Raw genomic sequence first — 27,571 nt, forward strand, 5'->3', positions numbered from 1 at the left:
TAGTTATCATTTGAACGTATCCAATATACCTACTGAGGAACTGACTAACAAAATCATATGAATCCATCAGTTTCTTGGAAGATAGGGAAAATAAAACGTTAACAATTTTGGAATGCTTTGTTACAATTCGTTTTATGTGTGAAATATAATACTTAAATTAGAACTTATGCCTAAATTTATATGCGACTCGAAAATAACATGGCAAGCGTAACCAAATCTGTATAGGAGTACAAAGTAGTTAATTCTTTTTCTCGTTTCCAGTGATTGTTATTTCTGAAGTGTTGGTAACATCGACTTTACTTTCTGATACAGTTTTTATAACGCCGTCTACGAGACTTCCTGCATATTGAGTCAATTCTGAAGTTAATGTATCCACAGAATTACTGCTACCACTAAGTTGAGCATTTTCCTTTTTTCTCTGATGAATAGCAAGAGGTAGAGATGATGGACGTAACTGGCAGAGTTGTTTTTGGAAGGGAAAATACTTAGATGTTTCATCCTAAATATAAAAATATTAATACAAAAGTAGAACCCGCAGCTACTTGTTATATTACTATTGAAAACCATATATTTAATTACCTGTGGAGTGTGAACAGCAATAATTTCTGTTTGAGTTGCAATACCATCTTTTAACTTTTGATTTATATTCGGACTTTGACTAAAAACTGTCATAACTTTCACAATATCCTGCATAGACGTTTGTAGTTGCTGAATCTAAAAACACATATATTCATTTTGCAATTTTGAAATAAAATCGTTTGCAACAACGATTTTATATGTTTATATGTTTATTATCCAAACATATAATGAAATGAGTTTGGGTTCTGGATTCTAAAGATGATACTTGTACTAACAAAGGACCACAATTCACCCATATATAGATGTACAACGAGGTTTTAATCAAATTGGTACCGTTTAGGGGCGTGAAAATAAAACACTGATTCCACATTGTACCAATTACAGATTAATTTTTTTAATTGCTTCATATCATTAAATCAAATCACCTTTTTTTTAAATAGGTCTTGAAACTTTTAATATTTCCAAGCAATATAATCGAGAACTAGATGCGAAAAACATTGGGAAATGTTATTATGATGAAGACATTATAATTGTTAATACACTAATTTTCTTATTCAAATAGTCTATAATAGTGCTATTATAACTTTTGACCAAGCAAGTGAAAAATGTAAACGGAAAAGCACAGAAGTTCTCAAAAGTACCATGATTAGAAGACATTTTTAATAATAGAAATATGTAAAAAGTAACCATTTTTCTGTTAATTTTAAAAGATTGTTGGCCTTTTAAGTTATGCTTCACGTTTTTTTGTATCACATTAATGATAAAAGAATTTGAAAAAAAAAGAATTTATGAGGTATCTTATTTGTCGATGTAAAATTACTTTTCTTCATCCAATTCAGTACCAAATTTTCGAATATCCAATACCTTATTAGCTTGTGATTTTCTTCAAATCACATTTCGAATAATAAAAATGTAATGTAATATAATTTACCTTTGTGAAAATAATTTTTTAAACCAGTACTTTTTTTATCAACAACTTATTTCTTCCTTGACACAGCAAAAGTCATCGTGTGAGAACCCAATTTAAAACAAATGAGGTATCTTTGAATGAAATTGAATCAAAGTTTAAAGGGAGCAAAGAATCCCTACAAAATTGATAATGAACTAAGAATCAAAGTTTAATTGATTTATCATTATTTAATAAGCTTAAACTGCATGTAAGCCTACTAATTTAGAATTTCATATTTATAACAGAAGAATACCAGCTTCGCCTTTTTAGCATTATCCAGCAATCATCGTGAAAATCGTTTTAAATATTCATTAGTATATTAAACTAAGTGTTTAATATTAATAAAATCGAATTGTAATACAATATCCATTCTCCAAACTCACCAAACAAATAAAGCACCACTATAATCAGTAGAATTATCGAAAGGGTACAAATAACATGATGATTATGAATCAACAAGGCAGTACCAATATGATTTCAAAGTATACTATCAGACCTACTAGCTATAAACAGAAATTAAAAACTTAATTTAACCTCGAATTATTTGTGTGAACCATTAATACTGAACACACTATACTACCCGATAAACTAACATTTTTACAAGCATGGTTAATTAATTTGTGTACGTTTCTATAATTTTGATTAGTAAGAATTTATTAAATTTAATTATCCCCTCACCTGCGATTGCAACAGTGTACAACTGTGTGCTAGTTCTTTCACAACTTCAGAGTTATTCAAAGATAAATTAGATAAATTTAAATTCTTAGCAGATGTAGCTTCTGCATCGTTAGTTTGAAGACTAGATATTTTTTTCCAAAGTGCACTAATAGCTTCTGTTTGCAACATTTGAATCTTTCGTTCACTTTCCAAAGCTATTTTTGTAGTTTCCATATCAGTTGCAAGTTTCCTGAACATATATGCTTATAAATTAAAATTCATATCAATTTTTCATAAAAAAACAGTTACTTACTGAATATACTGGTTGGCTCGTTTATGTTGTAGCTCTTTAAACATTTCCTGAATTTGTTTATTTTTATTTCTTGTATAATACCCTCTCCAAGTTTTTTGTATACAAATAGCTGCATGTTCAACTCTATCTTCCCCATTACATTGGTTATTCAAGTCTTCTTTTTGTAATCTTTCTTCAACTTTCATTTGAATTGTTTGTAGTTTTGAATCAAACATTTCGGATTCATCATCACTACTTATTGACCGATTTCTTAATATCGATGTTTTTTTATTCATTTTTGTGGGGCTGTAAATAATTATCGTAAGTAAAGCATTAAATAAAGTTAATGAGAATGTACATACTTTGAAGGAATCATTTCCTTAGTATTTATCTTGTGTCTTATAGGAGACGGAGAACCAACCTTTCTTAAATTATCACAAATTTTATTTTTATTAATGGGAACTGTTTTATTTAAATTAAATTCTGATGTGTTCAATTCATTTTGAGGCATGCATATCTTGGGCACCATGGAAATTTGATTCTTTTTATTTTGTAATTCAATAAATGGATGGCAATCTGGGCTCATTAGAGATTCTGGGACGGGTACATTTTTAGAAAGGGCTTTTAAAGGACTATTCAATTGTTCGGAACCTAAAAATAAAAATGCATTTGAAAATTTTGGATTACATAATAACATGTTGCTGACAAATGATTAAAATGTAAGAAAACCTTTTTCTTGAATCATTTTCAAAAACCTAATAAAAATACTTATAAGCTTTTGGTCATTTCTGTTATGATCTATCAAAATAATGGCATATAATTGTCTCACATTTTTTTACAATTACCTTCATTCGACGTTGGACGGGACATCATATTCAACCTCAGTAATGCTGGATCTAGACTCTGGCTCATTAAAGAAAAGTTACTGGTGTCACTAAGACTACTAAAACAACTAGCAGACATTCTTTCTGGTGATTTTCTTTTTCGATTAATATCCCTTGGATCTGAAATAAATTTGTTATTATTTGTTAATAAACCGATGTGAACATTTGAGATCTTCAGTAGACCCAACAGAAAACACCCATTATTTATTAATCAAGCACTTAATGAATATACTAAGGGTGTACTTAGATAACTTTTTTTGATAATTTTCTGGGAAATTCCAAATAACTTTCTAAAACATTATAATATTGTTTTGAATATTCATTCAAATTTCTATATAACTTTGAATCTTTCATAAAAATTCAAATAATTTTTGAAAAGTTTGACGTTCTAGATCTTTCTAGAAAATTTCTCCATTTTTATAAGAAATGAATAATTACCATTTCAAAAAATATCAACGTAATATCCTAGCGTTAAATAAAAATGGAAACTATGACCTAAGAGGTGTTTATGACTAGAGTTGTATAACTCTCACCATTTGTAAACGTTTGTTCTCTTAATTGCTTCTGGTGATGTTGTGCTTTACTTAATATTAGCCGAAGTTTCTTATCTTCTTCAGTTTCTAATGTTTCTCCAGTAAGAGGACATACAGTTGCTAGGTATTGAACTAGTTCTTTATGATCACCTACTCTGTAATGTCTACCTCTTCCTTGAGAATACAGCCACTCTGCTCTCAAACTAAAAGTAGAATATCTTCAAAGTAGAAATTACTTTTTACACAAAAAATAAAATATTCACGTTTTACATGTTCATAAAGTCAAAATTTGACAAACAACATAATTGATACTAGTTATAAGTTAATGAATAAAGGCGGGTTCTCATGTACCAAATTTTTTGGATCGATTTCAGAAGCCACTTTTAAGCTAAGTTTTGATGTTTTAAGTTATGTCGCAAATTCACGGCGATCTAAATTTGATTAAACTGCATTATTCTGAAGCTACTTTAAAAATTTGATTTCACTTTACATTATTACATAAAAAATGATAAATGAGTATACCAAAAATGTGTTTCTTAACAGAGGGAATATATTTGATTTTCATAAGGTCTAAAAATATTACCTTTCAATAGCATCCACCACATATTCATCTATAACATTGACATTTAAGCACCAATTTACAATAAATGGACGGTAATCAAAACCTCTAGAATTTTCCGATAAGGAAAATTGGAAAAAATAATATACAAAATTCATTGAAATATTCAAAGTATTTAGCATAAAATTTTAATACAAATAATTTGTACACCTGTTGTCACGAGAAAAGCACCTGTGCATTATTTTAGATGTACAAAGCAATTTCAAGTATTAGATTATAAATACTAGCTGTATACACTATACCTTCATTGAGGAAGGCACACAAATTAGTTAGACTTAGTGTTTAGTGTAAAATTTGTTACTGCTTATCTAGTACCACTAAGAAATTTCAGGTGTATAGAAAAAATTTAATCAAATAATAACATTTACTCACGTATTTACATATTCTAGTAAAAACAGTATCATCCCTCATACATTTTTTCATGACAAATTGGAAGGAAATTTATCAAGATTACAAATTCGATACCAAAAAACAAAACTTGCTTTACAACCCCTTGGTGTAATGAATGTGTAGTCAGATACTAAATCAAAACATTAAGTTATTACGGAAAATGTTAAGTGTCTCACAAATCTAAGTTTAATAAGAAAAATTGTTTTTTTAACGGTATCATTTCATAGGATATTGAATTCATACTTAAAAATTGAAATTCTTTTAACAAAATTTTAATTATATACATATATATCTTCCGCAATAAAAATAGCAAAAGTAAGCATCCAAAAAAATATAAGGTTTCTAAACAAATGTAATAGAAGTGGTTATGTGGTACCAATAACACAATATATAAATAAAGATTAATTAAACCATTTAGAAAAATTTAATTTAAGTGAAAATAGAGCTAGATTAATATTGTAAACTAGATAGTTTTGTCAAAAATTTGATAAAACAACAGACTTCCTAAAGAATTAAAAATTTAGTGTGTAAAATAATGTAATACATTTGAAAATCTATAATCCGATAATCAGTTGTTGCTTCTGATAATAATAAAGAAAAAATATAATTCTACTTTATTTTCAATTTGGATATTTCATTTATATTGGTACCTATTGTCATTTGAGAATAACATGTATTAGTTAAAAGGATACATATTACTGCCTGTCATGTCGACACAAGGATTATTAGCAATGGAAATTTTAGTCAAATTGGTTAAATTAACAAGCCTAGAAATTTCGTTAAGATCCTGTATATTGTTATTGGCCAGTGTTAGTACTGTTAAACTTGTAGGTAAAAATTTGTCACATTGATTTAAATGGTCAATTTTATTTTTATGTAAATATAATTCCTGAAAAAGAATGCTAATATAAGTAAATTTTTTATACAGTATTACAGATAAGTTTCCAATTTTAAAAAAAGCTTCAAAGCACTACATGAATTTTTGATCAACAGTAAATTTTATGGGAAATATTTCAAATTAATCGAAAAATTTCGATGATTCTTTTGAGAACAAAATTAAATTTTTATTTATAAATTATCAATGGTATAACGAATAAACTTATACTATATTGAAACGTAACTAATTGATTATGTTAGTATACAGCAACAAAAGAAGGTCACAGGATATATTTTTATGGTGATTAAACTAGAAATAATTGGAATGAAATTAAGATTACTATGAATAGTAGTTAGATTATTTGTTAAATTCGTTTATTATCCGATTTAAAAATATACTGATAAATAATTATTAATAAAACTCTTCATAATTTAACGATATCACAAACAAACCTACACAATATAAAAAAGAAACTGAAAATTGTAAACAACACAACTTCTTTGTTATTTCAACATTAGTGAATTTGCAAAAATATAGTCTAATAATGTAATGTCACCATCTGCTGGTACTCCTAAATATATATTTAGAAGTATATGAAAAAACATCCTGCACAATTATCAATATTAATGTCCCGAGTGCATGTCAAATTGTCGATAATTTAATTTTCTCGAGTGCGCGAATGCGCACGAGAGGAAATTATGAGACAATTTGACATGCACGAGAGGGCATTTTGGCAGACTATTTCCTGAGAAAAATTTAATTTAAAATAAACTTAATTCTGTGTTTAAAATTTGTTATTCTTTAAATTATAATAACAAGTGGTGGAAGCAGCATAGAAACACCATCGTCGGCCTCCAGTAAAGTTGTATATTCTAATTGCATTTTCAATAATTGTTCCTTTTCTTAAAATACAAAATTAAAACAAAATGATGTTTATTAATCCTAGACGAAAATTTGGCACTAGTGCAAATTATCGATAATTTGCACTAGTGCAATATTATCGCTGAAATTTGATCGTTGCTAGGTAAACATAAAATATTACAGCTTTTTGGTTGGCTTAAATTTTTCGAAGGAAATAGTCTAAATAATTTGACACACTTTTAACCTCCTATTTACTATCTTTATACTATATTTAGTTTCTACTATAGATTTAATTATTGACTTTAAAAAATATCTAGAGAGTTTGGTTGTTATATTTCAAGTGTTTGATAGATTTTATTTAAAACTGGGAAACTGTTAATTTTAATTATAAGTTTAATGAAGTAACACCCATCAATTGAACATATCACCTCCAAATAATATAATTGATTTTTACTATTTTTTTCCTGAGTAAACATGATTGATATTTCTTAGGCGTTGATCTAATTTGTATTGAAAGAGTTTTCTTTTCTAATTTTTTCAATATATTGTGCTATTATCCTGCCTTTATTCAGTTGTAACAATTAAAAATTAACTGCTGCATAATATTAATTTTTTGTCTGTATCTGATTCACAATTTTTAGAAAGTTTTCAATTTTTTACCATTGTCCTCTTTAATAGCAACTAATTTGCAATCACTTGTTGTACCTACTATATGGAAAATTTATGTGACAATGCCAACTTTATTATAAGCTGGCATTGTCTTTTTTTCTATTATTGCAGCAACAAAGTTAATTTTGCAGGAACAAATTGAATTGAAAATTGAAATATTCTAAATTTGATTACTCCAAGCTGACATTGTTAGCTAATTAAGCATTAAAAAAGAGTATCAAATACAGAGAGAACACACGCACATCTGCTTTTAAATTAGTTCTGGTAAACCTAAATGATAAGAAAACTATAGAAAATGACACTGATTTGTAAAAGGAAGTATTGATATTATATAATTTAATTTATATTAATTTAATGTGCCAATGCAACATATTAATAAAATACAATTCTAGTTTTTCAACTGATGGGCATGCCTACAACAGTTTGTAAGAAACCCAAAAAACATGCTTCGTCACCATAAGTACTACTACTTATTTGTTCTTACCTTCATATTTTTCAAAAATGATAAATCTGTTATGTGAGTTATACTATTTTCTGATAAATCCAAATATTCCAAATTAACATTTGTCTGCAGATGTTCGATAGTCTGGAAAAAAAGAAATTTTGTTAATAAAACCAAAGATAAATTGAAAATGATATAAAAATATTATATCAGAAAATTAGTGACCAGTAATATTTTGAAATTATTACATAACATTTAAACTGAGATTCAAGAAAATGAGGGAAGTTTATTGTATTCCATAAGAAAAATATTAAATGACTCAAGTCCAAGTAATTTTACTGATTGAAATTCTCAACAAACCACTGAAAAAATAGTCTTCAAGGATCAAAATGATAAAAGTTTGTAAATTAAGACAGGAGCCTCATAAAAAACCCCTATTTAAACACAAATTTATTGTAATATTATGATCTTGCTATGATTTGTATTGAAATACACTGCAATAGCTAATATGCTAAATGGTGATATTCTTACTTTAATACTATTACCAGCTAAATTCAACCATTTTAAACATGTAAGATCTTTCATTCCCTCAATATTGAGAATGCCATTGTATGAGAGATCCAGAGTATGCAATGAATGGAGTCTGCAGACTCCATACATCCGTAATAATTGATTTCTGACAATAGACAACTAAAACAAAGTAAATTGAAGTTCATGTTTCAGAAATTGCATTATAACTACCTTCTGTAGTTTTGTAAAAGAATCAATGTTATCTAAGCGTTGTAATTCATTATCATCTAAAATCAGGATTTTAATTTGAGACTCGGTACAATTTGGTTTATTTAATTTCTTGAGTTTTTTATTTGACAAATCCAAAGTTTCCAACGAGTTTTCTAAAAAAATAAGGAATTAACAAATAATTTGTCTGTGGACATTTCAAAACTTACCCATTTAAAATGAATGTTTCTGCATTAGCAGTCAGATACAAATTCTACACATGAATAACTAAATAAAAAAAATTATACTGATAAAACTGTATTTTTAGGTGTTTGTTGTGATTATCCTTTTGTTTCATTACAATAAATATAAATCAATTCATTCACAAACGTCAACTTTGAATCATATTTGACATTTGTAATAAAGTAGTATGGACATGGATTTTGTTTGCTTTCATCTACACTTTTTACCGATTAATATTATTGCTTGAGTATTCTAATTTTTAAATTTCATCGGTGAAATTCATTTTTATGAGTAATATAGATGTGCTATTTTATTATCAGATTACATCCTTATCTGAAACCTACATAAAAGTTGAGCTAATTCCTTACAAGGCCAAAGACAATGAATATGGATAGGTATTTGACGTAATTAAGAATATTTGTAGGTTATGAACTTGTTATCAAATGGTGTCTACCAATCTATGTGGCCCACTTGGAATTATTTTTTGTACACACATGTACAAATTGAAAGTGAAAAGTATTAATCAGGTGCAAGTTAGCATGTACGAATAAATTAATTTGGGACTTGCTGCATAGTACATAAAAGCAATGGTAGAAAATAAATATGATCATCTAACCATTGACTTGGATACTCAAATAGATAAAAGGCGGAAATTATATCTGAGAAGGGTTTGTTAAGTATAAGATGATATTCTCCATTTAAAGAATTTATATTTTTTAGACATGGAATAAGTTATCAAAATGTCAAAAAAGTTGTTTGATCACTACAACAATTTTGATTTGTTCTAGTTTTTTATATTTTTTTCATTTAAATAAGCATACTGCAATAATATCAGTCAAAGAGTCTGAAGATCAGAAGTATAGCATAAAAAGTATTATTAAAGAATCAAAACAATTGGATGATTTAAATAACATTTACTTAAAACAAGGAATAGTTACTACTGAAATTTCTAAACCCCAGAATAGATTTGAAGGTAAGTATCAAATAAAAATTTATATATCAATTGGAAGTTAACTTTTGCCATGTAAAGTTCCAAAATTATAATAAACCATCTGTTTATTTTTAATAAGTCAATTATTAATTTTTAATTTTCTGTCAATTAGAGTAATATCTTTCATTATTGCTTCCAATAATAGACACATTTAGTGTCAAATAATTGTAAACTTTCATTAAACATAAATTTTACACACTGTTAAACTTCAAAATTTTTGCCAACTTAAAAATTGATATTTTCTGTAACATAATTCTATCTAAGTTCATGAATCATGAGATACCTACATGTGTTTGTAACATTTTATTGAAACTAATGATCATGTCATTAATGGGTACATTTCAAACCAAATCCTACCCATTCTCTCTCATAATTTAATCACAGACCACTTCATAAATTATATTAATTAAACCATCCATAGGAGAATTATGCTGCTGGATGAATTCAATATAATCATCAATGCATGACACCTGCATTAAGCTTCATGATATTCACTTGAAACTCCATTGAATTAGATTGAGAATGAGCAAAGAATTGAAAAAATATATCTAAAATTTTTAAAGTCTATTTTGTGTCATACAATTAGCCAGTGTTGTATTAAGAAGTAGTGGGGTTTGTTTTTAGAACATTAGTTTAAATTAGAATAAAATTAAATATAAATTATAAGTAAAAGTAAATTAAAATGTTAAAGCATATAAAATTTTTACTTAAAAAACTTATTTCTTGATTGAGTTTTCAGTTTATTAGTGGGGATTAAATTAGATTAATTAATTCACTATCCATTGGATTTTGAATACCATAATTTAAATTTCCAAACAATTTATGGAAAAGTTTTGTATCGAGTCCAATATCACTTTTAAAATAAATTAGTAATTTTGCTGGGCTCCTATTTGCTCGGGGTCTGGGACATCTACACTGTTCCTAAATCTGACGCTGTAATTAGCTATAGATGGTTAGGCTTTATGTTATGTAATTATTTAACAAATATCTTTTGATCTGGTTGATATTTTTTCATTTTGTTGTTTCAACTAATTTCAGTTTTGTTTTCAGGTCCCATAACTTTAAAACAAAAAGCAGTAGCAGATGCATTCAAACATGCATGGAAAGGTTATAAAAAATTCGCATGGGGTCATGACCATTTAAAACCCATATCTGAAAGTTATAGTGATTGGTTTGGACTAGGCTTAACTATTGTTGACTCTTTGGATACAATGTTTATTATGGGTTTAGAAGATGGTAAGTAATCAATTAGTACTACAACTACTACGAAAATCATTGTTTGATTATTATACAGAATATTTAGAGTACCTCAACTTTTTCCGAAACCAAATAATTAGGAAGAAATATTTTCTTAAATAGATGATAAGAGAATTTATATTCATCTTCAGAATGCTTTTATTGAGTAATATGTTAATTAATGTCATATATTTTAAATTATGCAGGAAGTTGTAATTATTTTTTGTAAAATTGTAGAATACAGGGAAGCAAGAGATTGGGTGGAACACCATTTAAATTTTGATATCAATAGGGATGTTAATTTATTTGAAGTTACAATACGAGTTTTGGGTGGATTGCTCAGCATATACCATTTTTCAAAAGATGACATGTTTTTAAAAAAAGCAGTAAGTTTTTATTCAAATATCATGGTTACTTTATTTAATTGTGTGTTATCAAATATTTATTTTTTAAAATAAAATTTCACAAATTCTGTATCGCATTTTTCTTTTAAAATAAGTAATTCACTGTTGAAAATAATTTCTCTATATCTAATATCTTTAAGATTCAATTTATTTATAAATATATTTATTCCATAGATTGAGTTGGCTGATAGATTACTTCCTTGTTTCGCTTCGGAATCTGGCATTCCATATTCAGATATAAATTTATTTACCAGGAAACCACACGCTCCTAAATGGTCTCCAGATAGTAGTACATCAGAAGTAACAACCATACAATTGGAATTTAGAGACTTGAGTCGAATTACTGGCGATCCAAAATACGAGGTAAAACTTTTGTGTATTCATTTGTAGCTCATAATCTCAATTTTATTTTACTATAATCGTAGAGAAACTATAACTGTGAGAGAAATTTTATAATAAGCATTTTTACTTAACTGTTCATAACACATAAACTGTTTTTCAAAACCATGAATGCTTTTGAGAATAATTAAAATGATGATTAAAATAGTTTTGTTTTTTTTATCACAAGTTTTACCAAAATTTCTTTTGTAAAATTTATAGTTGCTTTATCTATTATTTTTAGGAAGGTATATTTGTTGCAGAAGTAACGTAGATATATTATTTAATTTGGGTAAATATTTAGTTGCTCTAATTTGTGAGCAATTTTAATTTGTAAATGAAAAAACTACCTTTTCATATATTAATTTGTGCTTACTTAGGCATTTTATCTAAATGTATTACTGCAAACCTACCTAAAATATATTAAAAAAATATTAAGATTGAGTAATATTCCTTCTTAAATATAGACAAAACGAGAAAACACACAAATGCTTGAGGAAGGTTAGCCTTGCCTTTGTGTGGCCTGAACTGATGAACCATGCCGGGATTGTTTAATCTTGTCTTAACTGACTGGAATTATACACCTTGTTTTTAGTGGCCGGGAATGTTAAGTCTTGCATTAAGTGGCCGGGACTATTTCATCTTACCTTAATTGACAGAGGAATGTTTATGAAGTTATTTATGCAACTTACCTACCACATTAATGACCCATTGAAATCTTAATCAGCGTACTTTGAACTATCATTGTGACAAGTTTCAGAACAATTGGCCAAAACCAAATCCCTCACTCTCTTCCAGAGTATCATGTGCCAAGTTTAAGAAAACTTGCCAATTTTCATAAGAATTGAAGGGGTCCTTTGTGTTTTGGAACAGATATTAATTTTTCTAATGAACCAATATCTTAAATTACACTGCATAGTCTTCTTTTTGATAATATAATTTTTGCAAAGGAATACAAAAAATGTGTTCTATTTGCTTCATCTTGATCTAGTTATCATGAGTTTAATGTACCAAATGTCATATTCCTTATCATTTCAATGGCGGTTTCATTTTAGTATGCTGTAGATAGAGTATCGAGAATCATACATAAATTAGAGAAAAAAGATGGTTTGGTTCCTATCTTTATTAATGCTAATACTGGCCAATTTAGAAGTTATGCTACTATTACATTAGGAGCGAGAGGCGATAGTTACTATGAATATCTACTTAAGCAGTGGATTCAGACAGGAAAAACTGTAGATTAGTAAGTAGTATTGAGCCTTGTACTAATTATCTGCTATATCTATATCAATAAGAAGAAGCGAAAATTGAATAGAACTAATAGAAAAGTTATATATGACTTTGAATGTATCAATAATACATAAACGCATCAAACACTATATCTAGTATTTAAATTAGTAAAAAATATAAAAACCATAAATTGTGACGATTCAGGCTTTCAATTTTTTGTTGTTTCTAAAATATGCATTTTAATTAAATATATTTCCAGCTTCAAAGAAGATTACTTGGAAAGTATAGAAGGTATTCAAAAACATCTTTTAAGAAGAACCCAACCAAATGGATATGCTTTTATAGGAGAACTTTTAGGTGGTGGTAAAGACTTTAAACCAAAAATGGACCATCTCACTTGTTATTTACCTGGCACTTTAGCATTAGGAGTTCATAATGGGTTAACAAATAACCACTGGAAATTAGCTGAAGATATTTTAGATAGTTGTTATCAAACATATGCTATGCAACCAACATTTTTAGCACCTGAAATTACCTACTTCAATTTTCAAGTAAGTGCATTTTTATTTTTTAATCATAATCTAGTTACAGTATGTATGATGTTAAACAGAAAAAATGTGTAATTATATAACAAACATTTTTAGGGTGAGAATTCTAAAGATATGTATGTAAAACCAAATGATGCCCACAATCTGCTTCGACCAGAATTTATTGAGAGTCTTTGGTATATGTACCAGCTTACAAGCAATACTACTTATCAAGACTGGGGATGGAAAATTTTTCAAGGATTTGAAAAATACACAAAAGTTGTTAATGGATACACGTCAATAGGAAATGTCCGAAATGCTGCAAATGTTAGACCTAAAGATATGATGGAATCATTCTTTCTATCAGAGACTTTAAAATATTTATACTTATTATTTAGTGACAACCCTAAATTATTAAACTTAGATGAATATGTTATCAACTCAGAAGCGCATCCTCTTCCAATATACTCAACTTAAACAATATGTACTTCTGTCGATTAATCTAGTCTTTTTGATTTTATTTTTATTATTATTTTTTTGGAAATAAACTTTAAATAATGCTTTGTTATTTTGTATAAAGGTTAAAGGGGGTCTAGAGTTTGGTCAAGTACCTTGAAAACTCAACCAATATAAATAAGTTATAGTGAACTTTTTTTTCCCGTTTTTCCCGCCAACAGAACTTGAATGTAAAATACCTGTAAACGGTTTAATTATTGCATTACATTATTTACAATTTTTTTGATTGATTGGAAATGAATTTAGTCCAAGGAAAATAAATTTTGATGATGATTTTTAGTAAAAATATGACTGTAGCAACAATCTTTTAAAGATTGAAAAGAAAAAATCTAGGAGTAAGACTTAAAACTAACTTGTTTTGGTAGTAGCACTCAGTTTCTGCTAGATATAATTTCATCAAATGCTTCCTGAATGCTAACAGAAGTTTGGAAAAGGAGTAAATCGAATTACAATATATTTAGAAAAGCGTGAGTTAATATCTATTCTGAACTTTAACATTGTTATTGGTAGAAATTTCCAAGTAATGAGTGATCCCAGCAACTTTAGGATTTTATTTTAATGGTCTTTATACTTTGGTTATATTAATCTCCGTGTTTATCATTTGCAGCACCAAGGCTCTCAAGAAAAAAAGTTGCACATGAAGGAACTCGACAACTCACTTTTTTCTACACCTTTAAAAGTGTTAACAAGTTTTGTAGTTTCTTGCCTACAAATTCTACAGCCATCTTCTGGAATGAAGTGAGATATAAATGTGATGCATTTCTCTTATCAAGCGCCTGAGTTATAAACTTCTTCTACGTTTCTTTTGAAGAATTTTTGAGATACTAGGGAACCCTGAGTTTACAGCTAATAGTTTTCTATTACAATATGGAGGTTAGAGGTTTTGTCCTCTTCACAAAACAATTATTAACACTGCCCCGACAGGACTCCTGATGGTATTTCTAGGTTCTCACTTAGGTTCTTACATTCATCACATCTTCTCCGGTTATAGTTTCCCAGGAGTCTTTGCCTGTTCCAGCCCCTGTAGATTGTCCCAGTAATTGGTTTTACTGCTATCTACTTTTTTCCAGTGTTTTATTGTTCTGTAGTCAATACCATAAAAGGTATTGAAGGGTTTGTCTGCCCCTACTTTAGCGAGTCGGTCAGCTATTTCATTTCCTCTAGTAGTTTTGATTTTATATTAGAGCTTAAGCTCTAATGGTTTCTTAGATAGCGGACAGGATGATGATTTCCTATTCTCGGTAGTTCTTATTAGATTGAAGTGGAAATATTTCTCAATTGCATATATTTTTGCTTGAAAAATGCTTGGTGTGTTGCCCAGGCTTTCAGAGTGCGTCTAGGCCTGCACAGTTCTATTCCAGTTCTGTCTGCTGTTTTAAAGTAACACTTTCACCATTTGATGGCATTTTTAGCGTTTTTTAGTATTTTGATCCTACGTGATTCTACATCTTAGTATTGAGGTGACTTTTTTATCACAGCTCTCTGTATATTCTGAGTGACGTTTTTTCCGCCACGCTTCCCAATACTATATAGAGAGGTGCAGCTGTTGGACATGATCTCATAGCTTCGGTTGCTCATTTGCAAGTCTTTGTACTTTGTGGTTCAGACTAGCTCTAGTATCCCAAACCCCTGCCCCATATATTGCCGTGTAGACCTACAATAGGATCTTTGGGTTACAACCACAATTCCTCCCAGTGAATTTCCTGCACGCCCTGAGAGATTTTGTGACTTAGTGGTTAGGTTATCTTCTTCTCCTGTTTGTTCCAGAGAAGTTCACTATCTAGTGTGAGTTAAATATATTTCCTCTCTGTTTTCCACTCAATGGCTTGCCCGTCTAGCTTGACGGCTTCGAGATTAAGCTTTTTTTCTTGGTGAAGGTAATTAGGTAGGTCTTATTCGGGTTGATGTTTAGTCCCACCGATCGACACCACCTTTACAGGATATGCGAGGTCATTCAGCCGCCATAAGAGTTCGTCTATTATTAAGCTGTACATAAGTGGGGATGCGACTCCTCCTTGTGAACATCCCCTGTTAATAGTAATAGAAACTTGACTTATCTTACTTTCATTTCTGCTGTTCTAATGGATGGTAGTTGTGCTATCCATCTGGAGTTTGTCCTATCTACTCCTCACGCGTCTAATGCTCTTTTAACATCCTCATGCGGAATATTGTCAAAGGCGCCTTCTATATCTAAGAAAGCACATACTACTTTCTCTTTATTCGTCATAGCAGCATTCTGAATTTCCTTTATACCAGTGCAGTTACCGTAGATTTGTCTATTTGGTATGTATATTGACAAGGATGGAAGGTTTTCATTTAGAATGACAACTTCTTTCATAGTTTTAAGTTAAAACGATGTGAGGCTAATGGATCTGAAGGATTTGAGATGTATGGTGACCTTTCCTACTTTTGGTATGAAGGTTACATTGACCCTTCTTCAAGGTTATGATATGTACCCCAGTAAGGTGAGATTTCTTTCTAGGAAGGACTGGAAAATTTTTTTTAGTTTGAATACAAATTGCAAAATTCGAAATCATAAGATAAGATTTCATTACTTTTGTTTACAAACACAGAATTTACGCTACGTTTTTCTGGAACATTCTCACATTTCTTTTTTCCTAAGAAGTTAAATAATGGTGCATGGCAGTCGGGTATTGAAATTAGCTCGTACTTGTAGGGAATTTTGGGCCGTTCGAACCACTGTGAGACGCTTAAAATGGACTTGGGATAGTTTAGTGTCAGCTCCTGAACACTTTTTGGGATTATTGAAAGGATTTTCACTCATTTAAAAAATGAAATATTTTTCAAATCCAAACAATTTATTGTCGTTATTTAAAGCCATACATATTTCGACATTTTTTTTTACAAAATTGGTCTACTACAAAAAACTATTAATTATCAAACGCAAAACTTAGTTTTAAGAATAAAATTTATTTTAATATTTAAAGTAATTCCAACTTCCACAAAGTGAAATTTTCTTAAATCTACATTAGATATTCAATTGGAATATAATACTGGTGAACTGTGGAATTAACACATAGATAAAAAACAAGTGCCAAAATTGTGAAACTGAAAAGGTTCTATCAATTGAATTTAGATTGCAAGATGGAAGAGTAAGAATCACCAACTGTCACTTCATGGGGAAATTTTTCTGTGCATCTAACAAAGATTATAAATGATATTTTGATATTTATAAAAATATCATTGGTCCCATGTTTTCCTTATAATAGTAATACTGTATACTTCGTAATATATCTCTTTCCAAGCTCGGTATGCTGCTAAGTTACCTATTTTCATTGAGACATTTTCTAAAAATTACTCTTGATCTCTAATTATCCATAAAATACGCTTTTTGGTTTTTGGACGATACAAATCGGTAGTGAAATCGGTTTTCAATGCCTAGGCACTGAAGTGACTGAACTGTCAGCTGCTGTGAGCTCGACAGCAGTCGTTTAAACGTTAACTACAGAGTGCATTCCACTAAGAGAGAGATTCGTTGGAAAATTTTTAGGTAGGATAAAGGGAAATTTGTTATAGGAGGAAGGTTTGTTGGAGTTGACCCTGATATAGGAGTTGCTTCTCTGCAGGACTGGAGTTGTGAAGGTTACTGTCCTCACTGAAAAGAAGGAAAAAAGAACTCTAGTAAGTAAAAACGCTCTTCTCGGTTTGGGGATATTTTTGTTTGTTTTTTGAAATTTCCTTTTCTTAAAAAATTTAAATGGGCGGGCGGGCAAGATGCGGCTTCATTATTCCTAATCGTCTGCCATTTTGCTGGTGAACTATTTGAACAATATAAGTTTGAAAGACAATAATAACAAACTATGAAAATTCTTATATTTCACCATGTCATCAAATGGGGATTTTGGTTATCAGGAATTTTTTTTTAATTTTAGAAAGTAATCTTAATGGAATTAGGTAACTTATGAAGTCGAATCACTATTCGATGGTTATCAGGTATCTTGTTAATGTTTCTCAAGAAGTTTTTAATATTGTTAACCGGCTTATCATATTTACCAGATTTTACATTTTTTATGTGGATTCATGTAACTTCCTGGTGAACATTGAAAGACATTTGCAAAATCTTCGGAGTTTTGGAGGGATCCTATCACTCTGATCACATTTGGACTATGTACATCATATTGTATTTGATCTAACAGATCTTCAATACTTGATTCTTCACACCATATCTACAAGATTGAATCACACAAAATAATGAGTAGAATAGCAAGAAATCTTCAAGTCATGCAGCAGTTGTAAGAAATATTTTAATGAAACTTTCAGATATTTTTTACAACAAAAAATAAAGTCAACATAATATCCTGTGATTGGTTTACGTCTAGGCCCATGAGGAAAATATTTGAAATGCCAGAGTTTTAGAGACGAAAAAAGTTAAAACAATTCGTTTCAAAAATTGGTTCAAACTAGTTCATTTAAAAAATTTTCTATGGAATAAACACTGAAAAAACAGTGGCATGCAATTGATTGCAAGGTCAATATATTGCATTTTATGTAATATTTGGTGCGGTTTAAAAATGAGAATAGCAAAACTAGGTAAGTAAACAGGAAAAAAGTGGTCAGTGAATCACTAGCAATAATTATAACTTCTGCTACTTTGCTTTTGGAGTGTGATGGACAGAAAAGAATATTAATCAAAATCCTAACCTCAAATTTCATTTAATATTTTGTACCTAGCTTAACAATGAAAATAAAGCTTTAAGAAAGTCGGCTGATCTGTTGAGCCAAAAGTAACTAGATTTCTTTCTAGAATTGCAACTTGCACGCAATAAAATGACATCAAACTGATAATGCTGCAAGTGGGAGATCTTGCATGAAACAATAAGTTAAACTTAATCTGCGTATGCGAAATATTGCGTCTTGCATTGCATTGCACGTTGTCTTGCATCATGTTAAGCGGACTTAAGAAAAAAAATTTTGCGCCAAGAAACTTTTCTTTTTAAAAGCTTTCTTAATATAATGAACTGTCGTGATCCATCGTATAAGAAAGCTAGTAATATGTCAGTTATATATTCAGACAAGAATCAAAACAATGAATCCTTTAGCAGTTCATGTTCATTGTGCTATCCATTCCTTAAATTTAGTAACATCATGTGCAGTTACAGACTTCTTTTCTACTTTACAGGAATTGTACAATTTCTTCACTAATCTACACATCTTGGTGCAGAGTCTTTCTCAAACTGATTGGTTTGCTCGACATGATGTATGAATTAGAAAAAGAGTGGTCTGTAATAAATGATGCACTGGAATTTATTGCCGAAAGCAGAGATGAAAAGCCCTCTACGGAATTGTAGCAAAAATTACAACATTTAGTGCAATGCTAGTCATTGTTTTGAGTGTAAATTTAGATCATTTTAATGCTGCTAGTAAGAAGCTTCAAGAATCTCAAGCTGATTTATCATCCGTTGTGCAGATCTATAGTTATCTGGCTTTATTTCTTTGAGATATGAGAGACAGAAAACTTTCTGAATATGAAGAAAAAGTCAAAGCACTATCTGGAGTTCATGATTATTATAGTTATCATAATCAACACCAAATGACTCACGAGTAAATGAAAGAAGTTCTTTCTCAGGACCCTATTCTAGACACTTTGAGTGTACAATTAGCCGGGCGTAAAAGTGCATATGATAAACTTAAATTTTTTTGATGATCTAACTGAAATAGATACAAACGAGTTAACAAATTTTGCGAATAATCTAGTCAGTAAGAATCCTGACGATTTGTAAGAGTCGTTAGGCAACGAAGTTATTCATTTCCATTACCAACTGCAAGATTTCTTAGAAAAACGGAAGATGTACGTCATGCAAAAAAAATATGCAATGTATTTCATTCACGGAGTCTTCGAGATGTTTATCCGAATTTTTTTTATTACTTCGACTACAAATTGTTCACGACAATAATCTTTTTCCACTTAAAAAAATTAAAAACATATTTACACGCAAGCTTGTGCTAAGATAGACAAGACAAAAGCCAGGAAAATAAAATTTTTCCATTGATTAATATTATTTATCTTTTTAAGGCTTATAACTTATTAATATTTCATGTTTATTAGTTATACTTAAAAATTATACTTCATAAAAATGAAATTATTTTGAAATAAAAATATTGGAGCAAAATTAATGAAATTCATTTTATTAAAAAGGGCGGCGCTTCGAACCGGGCCTAAATCTGTCGTTGATAATATCATCACTCTAAAAATCACTTATTATTATTTCTAATTATACGTACACTGGCATATGCTATAAAAAATATCTGGTAATTTGTGTAATCTTCGAATCCAGGCAATTTTGGCTCTTCTCCATATTTTTTTACATAATTTTTGTAAGCGGCAAACGCTTGATTTAAGCCCCCGTTGTCGGCTAGGTTTTCCCCTAAAGTTCTCTTTCCATCCACCTAACATGTTATGAAATGTAAGTTGATTTGGAAAAATAAAATAAAATGTTTTCGAAATAAGTACTTTGAGAATAATGAATCATCTAAGTATAATAAAATTTGAGGTTACCCATAAAAAATACTCACGTGTGCTTTAATTCCTTCAAGAGTAAAATTATCGTATTGTTTTATAAAGCAATCAGTACGATTATCAAATTTCTCTATAGTTTGATTAGTCCACCATTGGACGTTATTCCCATATTTATCATGTTTTCTACCTTAAAATTTCAATGGAGTATTTATAGTAAATACAGGGTGTTTTAAAAAAGGTGATCCCGTCTCTAGGATAGATAGAAAATTTATTATTATTATGGGGAAGACTTATGCATTACTCAGCTTACAGCCGGTATTATTTACCTATCCCGGATAAAAAGTATCAAAAGGATTAGGGCTTGGTTCACATCATAAACATGCGTACCGTGAGGTAAGTATTCAACATTACAGCCTTCTGGATGTCGGCGAAGGTGATTTTTGGTAATCACAGCTTGGCGATACTATCGTGCAGTTTCGCCTGGTGTTTGTTGAGAACGTTATGAGTGTTCAGTATAGCATGAAGGACTGAATTGACTTTCTATCCACCTGACATTTACCACCACGATGTCAGGTCTGTTATTCGTCACCCGTCTATCGGTAATAATGGACCTATCGTAGTAGAGTTTCAAATTGTCATTTTCGAGCACCTTCAGCGACCGAACTTGTTGGCCAGTTTCTGGTGGATGATGTTGCACACTTGGTTGTGCCGGTATAGATAGTCGGTATTAGTTACCGCACTACAAGCAGATGTTATATGTTGGATGGTCTCTGATGTTTTTTGGCACTTTCTCCATTTGTCAGATTTAGTGTTCGGCCATCTGATTAAAGCTTCCTTGTCAACATGCGGCAGGTTGAGATCGTGATGATGTCTAACGTTTAGTGCCTTTTGGGACTACTGTCCCTCCTTAGTGTCCAATACTATATCCAAATCAGATTCTGGTAATGCGATGTTGAGGGGTGAGTATTCCTTATCTGCCTTGGATATAATCCGGTGTAGGGTTGAGGTTTCTGATTTCTTATGAAAGAATTCACGTAGTTTCATTACCTGTCGAGAGTGCAGGTTAAGAAGTTCAATCAAGCCTCTCCAACCTTCTTTTCGAGGTAATATTTTTCTAATAGTGGATGACTTCGGGTGGTTTTGGTTCTTCGTCATTTTTCGTGTCAACCCTCTAGCTCTGTTTTCGTCCCCTTCAGGATTCCAAAAGAGTACGTTGAAACAGGCATGGCATAGGTGTTGAGTGCCTGGACTAAGTTGCCTGCATTTAATTCTGACTCTTTTCGGGTATTGATTCTGGATTCTAGCTTTTGTCTGTTTGTGGTCCAGTAATTTCGCCTGCTGAAATCCTAGTTATTTATAGGTGTCTCCATTTTCCATCGCCTGTATCTATATTTCCGTTGGGAAGCTGCACTTTTCCGTTCATGTCAATGCCTTTCTCGATATGTAGAGTCTTGCACTTAGACAGTCCAAACTCTATATGTACATCGGTGGAGAATCGATGTTTAATATCGAGAAGGTGATTGGTTTGACGCTTATTTACAGCGAATAGCTTGATATAGTCCAAGCAAAGAAGATGGGACATGGTACAGTTGGATATTGAAAAAACTATGTTCAATACTACTTGGTATCAACCGTTTAATCTAGCGCCCTCTATGAAAATCAGGCATAAAAACAAATTCAATGGATCTCTCAGCTTCCAAAACATAATCGTATAAAATTTACTCTATTTACTAATTAATTATTTACTGTGAAAACCCAAATATGTTCAGTTTTCTATCTATCCTAGAGACGGGATCACCTTTTTTGAAACATCTTGTATATAATATTTTTTCTACTACAATAGTATTGAATGAGTGACATTGCTAATTCAACGATTTAGATTCCAAAGGAAATATATATTGGAATTTAAATTCTATAAACGTAAAACTTACCGGTATTATCAAATCCATGAATCAACTCGTGTCCTAAAATGGTTCCTATCGATGCATAGTTCAAAACCCTGAAACTTATAGATGAATAAATCTTTGATAAAGTTTAAAGTTACTTACTCCAATCCCAAATGATACATTGGATAATTCAATATAGCCATTGGAACATCTAAAAAAATAGCAAGCGTTTATAAGAAGAAAATTTTTGTTGGCAAATAATTAAAGTATACAGAATTGTTGATTTTCAGCATGTTTGGTGGATATTATCAATTATTCTATGACTATACTTCAATTAGTTCCAACTTAATGTGGTGAATGTGGAGAGTAAAACTTAATTATATGTAGCAAACATTTTGATTGTCTTCTATCTTTGAAATTTATAAGGAATTGGTTTTTTCTCATTTAATACATGTTTTTATCAAATCGAAAAAAGTTTCATATTTAGAAAAACTACGAATAAGAAAATTTTTATCTTGTAGTTGTATATTTATATTAGCTAACTCACTTATCGCATTATCCGAAAATGAATTAAATGCATTGACTTCAATAGGTTCACTGTACCAATCCCTCAAATGAGGCTCCCTCAATGATTTGAAATTCTTTGTTGTATGAGACATTATCACGTTTACCATATTTTCTAAATAAAAATTTGGATTGACATCTACCTAAAAAATAACTTAATTTAAAATATAATTTCAAAGTTGTTTTATTAAAATCGACAATATCAGCAACATTATGAAAAAATTTACCCGCTTCAGCACCCCTTCGAAAATTTTAAATAAGAAAGGGGGTCGTGTGGCACCTTGTTGGAAATGGATTTTAGTCCTCCGTTCAGCAATAATTAGCAATATTGTCTGGTCTATTAAAATATACTTTAGAAATAATCATGTATTTTCGTATCTGTTCTGCTAAAAATCGGGAAAAAAAGATATTAAAATATTAGCCAAGAAGTCAAAGAAACAATTATTATGAATCTAATAGGATGCTGTCATTTAGGTATTTAATTATGGCTGATTTGTCCAAGACTAGTAGAATAGACATTTAAATTATGATTGGTTGTGGTAATAAAACAAGAGCTCAAAAGGAGGTTTGTGAAATTTTTAATAATAAATACTTTGGTCAACACATTTCATAGTCTACAATTAGCAAAATTGAAAAAAGTTTCGTGAAGCTGGACATGTAAAAAATATTGAAAAACCTTGAAAAAAAGGTAAATGAACTTCCAGAGATTGTGGAAAATCCGCATAAGACAACTACAGAACTTTCCACCGACAATGGTGTAAGTAAATCATCTCTTTTGAGAGTTTCGTATAAAGAAAAACATCACCCTTACAAAGGTTCAGTTGGTTTAGGAGTTAAATGAAGATGATCCTTATAGAAGGCAAGAATTCTGTGAATTGATATTGGACAGAATGAACGCAGATTTGCAGTTCATAAACAAAATAGTATTTTCTGATTAAGTGATGTTTCATTTAAACGGAACGGTTAACTGTAGATATGGAAACAAAGAAAAACGTAACTGGATAGCTGAGGCACTCAATATCCTAAAAAAGTGAACGTTTGGGTTGGTTTCATTAACAATGAAATTATTGGCCCTTATTTTTTGAGGGCAGAGTTAATGGTAAGATTTATCTAGATTTTTTGATAAACTTCTTAGTGCCTACATTACAAAGACTACCAACTACTACCAACCAAAAAGAGTTCCACCGAATTTTGCACGTACAGTTAGAAATTATTTCCAATAGGTGATTAGAAGACGTGGAACGATCTAAAGGCCGGATAGACTTCCCGATTTGTGATTCCTCTAGATTACTTCTTATGGGCTTATTTAAAATCTAAAGTATATTTTAATAGATCAGACAATATTGCTGATTTAAAAGGTAGGATAACGGAAGAAATTTAAAAAATAATCCCTGAGGTGATACAATTCGAGAATTCCAAAATTTGTGAATGGAAAGTACATTAAAAAATACATTCTAAATATTATGCGAAATTATTATTTTCATTCTACGTAAAGTTTTGTGATAGAGAGAGATATTATCAATATTCTACAACTTAAAAATCAATTTATTCAGTAATGATTGCACCAAATTTAAAAAAAAAACTTCATATTGCTGAACAGAGGACTAGAATCCCTTTTCGAACTTATAATCCAGAGGGGGATAATATTTTCATACTGTAAATTGTTAATTTAAGAATAAAAATCGACTTGTTTCAGGTTTTTTTCACATAGTACATAATATTGCTAAAATAAAATTTATTTCATATATTGTATAAAATAGTCTTCCAATACTTTTCTGTGGTCATCCTTTGAATTATCATTAAGTCGCTGATAACCTTTTTCAAATATCGTTCTCTTCACTTCTAAAAAATGAATTGGTTGTAACCTGTTAAAAACCACCCGATATTTTTACATTACAGTATTTAATTTAATTTTCAGAGCGTTACTTATTTGAAAAAATCAACGTTCTTGATTCCCACTTTTTCTGCAGTTTTCCTGTAACAGTGAATCCGTTCGCCAAACAAATGGTCGCAACTGCACCCGCGTTTACTTAAAGAAAAATTTATTACATTCTCCAGAAAGTTGTTGCGTTCTTCGAGTGGTTTTTGTTTCTTTCCATTATTTCACTCGAAACACCCTCTTATAATCCACTATAATACCATCCCTGCAGAGGGAATTTTTCCTATATCGGGGCTACAAACTCTCCTCCAAATCCTATTTAAAAATGTCCGTTTTCCTCATCAAAATAAACCAACGAGTTTCTCTCACTAAGGAACAAACTCAAATAGCTACAGTAAGAAAAATAAATATTTTCTTGTATCATATTATAAGGTTATATATACTTGTAATATTCTTGTGAGAATAAAATACTATTGAAAACACTTAATTCATAAATTATGCAACTTACGTCATTATAATATTTATCTAATTCTCCATTTTGAAACAACCAATCAGGATATCCTATGAAACTCATCATTTCTGTACTTTTTTCCAAAGTTACCATTTTTGTTTGCTTATCCATCCAATTTATTTGATTCACACTATTAACGAAAGCTTGTTTGAGACCAAGAATCATTCTTTCGACCTAAAAAATTGATTATGTTACTCCGTTAAAATGTTACAATGGACCTTACGTTTTTCTGAGGACGCAGTTTTATTTTACCAATGTATGAGGGGGGGTCAAGGAAAGCTTAACTTCAAGTTGGTGTCCCCCGGCCGCCATCTTGAAGAGGTGACATTGACAATACTATGGAGGATATTTTTACTTACTTCCATGATAATAGTGAAGAGTGTCAATTTTCAATGACGGATGTAAAGAAATCAATTAAAGGAGATTACTATCTCAGAGACGTACAGTCATAGAACGATTAAAGGCTAAATATCATGATAACAATATTTTTATTAATGAAAAAAAAATTGAAATGATAACAAATATTTTGTTTTTGACACAATTTGGTGAGCATAGACGCTCCCTGGCACTTTTGGAGGGCTCTATGAGCCACAAGAATGAGTGGAATTCAAAAAATCCACATGTAAAATCAATCCTCAAAGAACGATCTAAAAGATTGTTCTGAGGTAATTTTATTGAAAAATTAAAAAATAAAAAGTTATTGAGCGAAATTGTTCACAAAATTTTTGCACTTTTTTGCTCATAACTTTTTAATTTGCGGTTAATAGCAAAATAAACAAAACTGTAGGTAAAGCGATTTGCCACATTTATGTCTGTACGAATTTTTTGTAGGGACAATAGTTTTTCACCCGTTTATTTAAGATGGCGGCCGGGGGTTAAGGGGTGGAACCTCACAAACTTTCCTTGACTCCCCCCATACATCGGTAAAATAAAATTTCGTCCTCAGAAAAGCGCAAGGTGAGAGTACTAAAATTGTGACATTTTAATGGACTATTTATTTTGAGGAATATATCATTTGTTAACTCAACCCACTTTTGGTTTGGTTGTGTTAGGAAACGTTTGATCGGCGAGAACATAACTAATAGCATATCCCATATAGTTGTTGATTAATAGTGCACACTCCAGCGACCTACAAACAAGAAAATATGTAATATTCATATGAAAAGTGTTTTATGTGAAGTTTCATTTAAAACAAGCATTACAAATAGCGTGAAAATTGATACAAATCTCTATTTTAAGAGTTTTGAGACTTAAAAAACATGAACTACATTAAAGAGCAAAAAAGAGTTGAATTATAACCTGACAACATAAAAATTGTTAATAATATAATATAAAATGTATTTGAATTCAACTAGATAACTAAAATATGGTGCATATTAAATTTAATGTACAGGGTACACCAAGATGTATGTATAGCAGGGTCACCGGGCAAACGGTGTTTCGGTTGGGTACACTGGGTCACGCACACATTTACGAAAATAACACGGCCATCTCTGCCTTTTGCCCTGGCACGTACATCCCCCCACATGTAATCTATTCTCGTTCAGTGACGCGTGCTACACCCAATTTTGTTGTGAAAATATTTTATAAAAGTTAGTTGGTATTTTGTTTATAATTGTTTAGTTATCAAGATGATTCCAGAAGTACCTCACCCAAGAAGGAAAGCACAAGATTATATTTATTTTTCAACGTTGTTTTTTTTAGCTCCATACACTTTTCCCAGCGACCTTCAAAAGTTCGATATCTTTTTATAATAAGAATCACCAAGCTCCTTAAAATAGCCATTAATTACCGACATAACATCTTCATTGTTGGAAACTCTTTGACCACTGAATCATTTTTTCAGGTCTAGGAACAGAAAATAATCCGAGAGGGCTAAATTTGGCAAATAGGGTGCATGAGGTAGCAATTCAAACTTTAATTGATTAATTTTGGCCATTGCAATAACACATGTGTGAGTTGGCGCATTGTCTTGATGAAACAACACTTTCTTCTTAGCCAAATGCAGCCGTTTTTGTTTGATTTCTTCGCTTAAACGTTGTAATAAGTTTGCATACAACTCGCAGCTGATAGTTTTTCCTTTTTCAAGATAGTCAATAAAAATTAGGAAACCCCGAAAAATTCACAAAATAATATCAATACGTTAGATTTGTGGTATCAACACATCAAGAAATACAGAATGATTTCCAAATGATGGGGCCCGGTGCTATAGCCCCCCCAAGCCACTAGCTTAATCCGGCTCTGACTTTGCCTGCAGAT

General features: G+C 30.4%; 3 protein-coding genes across 5 annotated transcripts in view; 1 reads left to right on the forward strand and 2 right to left on the reverse strand.

Annotated features, from left to right (window-relative positions):
* Window positions 1–104: 104 nt before the first annotated feature.
* On the reverse strand, window positions 105–8,891 carry LOC130904158 (centrosomal protein of 97 kDa). The gene is made up of 13 exons (XM_057816748.1): window positions 8,700–8,891; window positions 8,494–8,645; window positions 8,284–8,442; window positions 7,795–7,896; window positions 5,596–5,792; window positions 4,478–4,561; window positions 3,895–4,097; window positions 3,323–3,481; window positions 2,840–3,128; window positions 2,499–2,783; window positions 2,207–2,435; window positions 580–714; window positions 105–499 (listed from the first exon to the last, which is right to left on the reverse strand). The coding sequence occupies exons 1-13, from the start codon at window positions 8,701–8,703 to the stop codon at window positions 239–241; spliced, it is 2,259 nt and encodes a 752-aa protein (XP_057672731.1). The 5' UTR covers window positions 8,704–8,891; the 3' UTR covers window positions 105–238.
* Window positions 8,892–9,116: 225 nt separating this feature from the next.
* LOC130904159 (endoplasmic reticulum mannosyl-oligosaccharide 1,2-alpha-mannosidase) lies at window positions 9,117–14,038 on the forward strand. Its single transcript, XM_057816749.1, has 8 exons — window positions 9,117–9,380; window positions 9,433–9,685; window positions 10,754–10,939; window positions 11,177–11,325; window positions 11,518–11,706; window positions 12,777–12,964; window positions 13,211–13,502; window positions 13,596–14,038. Exons 1-8 carry the CDS (start codon window positions 9,300–9,302, stop codon window positions 13,953–13,955), a joined length of 1,698 nt encoding a protein of 565 aa, XP_057672732.1. The 5' UTR covers window positions 9,117–9,299; the 3' UTR covers window positions 13,956–14,038.
* Window positions 14,039–16,794: 2,756 nt separating this feature from the next.
* Window positions 16,795–27,571, reverse strand: part of LOC130904160 (endothelin-converting enzyme 1) — a 32,359-nt gene continuing 21,582 nt past the window's right edge. For 2 of the 3 annotated variants that reach the window (XM_057816752.1, XM_057816751.1), the window contains 8 exons: window positions 26,345–26,441; window positions 25,310–25,486; window positions 22,906–23,065; window positions 22,521–22,569; window positions 22,404–22,471; window positions 20,529–20,659; window positions 20,238–20,402; window positions 16,795–18,181 (listed from right to left, as the gene is read on the reverse strand). In XM_057816752.1, the coding sequence (XP_057672735.1) occupies window positions 18,005–18,181; window positions 20,238–20,402; window positions 20,529–20,659; window positions 22,404–22,471; window positions 22,521–22,569; window positions 22,906–23,065; window positions 25,310–25,486; window positions 26,345–26,441 (1,024 nt within the window). In that variant the 3' untranslated portion in view covers window positions 16,795–18,004. The remainder of the gene's footprint in view (window positions 18,182–20,237; window positions 20,403–20,528; window positions 20,660–22,403; window positions 22,472–22,520; window positions 22,570–22,905; window positions 23,066–25,309; window positions 25,487–26,344; window positions 26,442–27,571) is intronic. The other variant, XM_057816750.1, reaches the window with a different exon arrangement.

Source organism: Diorhabda carinulata, chromosome 2 (assembly GCF_026250575.1).
Source record: "Diorhabda carinulata isolate Delta chromosome 2, icDioCari1.1, whole genome shotgun sequence".
In the NCBI taxonomy this organism is placed as follows: domain Eukaryota; kingdom Metazoa; phylum Arthropoda; class Insecta; order Coleoptera; family Chrysomelidae; genus Diorhabda; species Diorhabda carinulata.

Excerpts from the sequence above, each read along its gene's own strand:
- LOC130904158 (XM_057816748.1), bottom strand. Across the intron at positions 4,562-5,595 it reads GACATGACAGGCAGTAATAT|AGGTTTTGATTACCGTCCAT; the intron begins GTATCCTTTTAA and ends GGAAAATTCTAG. Across the intron at positions 4,098-4,477 it reads GTGGTGGATGCTATTGAAAG|TTTGAGAGCAGAGTGGCTGT; the intron begins GTAATATTTTTA and ends TTCTACTTTTAG.
- LOC130904159 (XM_057816749.1), top strand. The coding sequence starts at position 9,300 with ATGGTAGAAAATAAATATGATCATCTAACCATTGACTTGGATACTCAA. Across the intron at positions 12,965-13,210 it reads ACAGGAAAAACTGTAGATTA|CTTCAAAGAAGATTACTTGG; the intron begins GTAAGTAGTATT and ends ATATATTTCCAG. Across the intron at positions 13,503-13,595 it reads TTACCTACTTCAATTTTCAA|GGTGAGAATTCTAAAGATAT; the intron begins GTAAGTGCATTT and ends AAACATTTTTAG.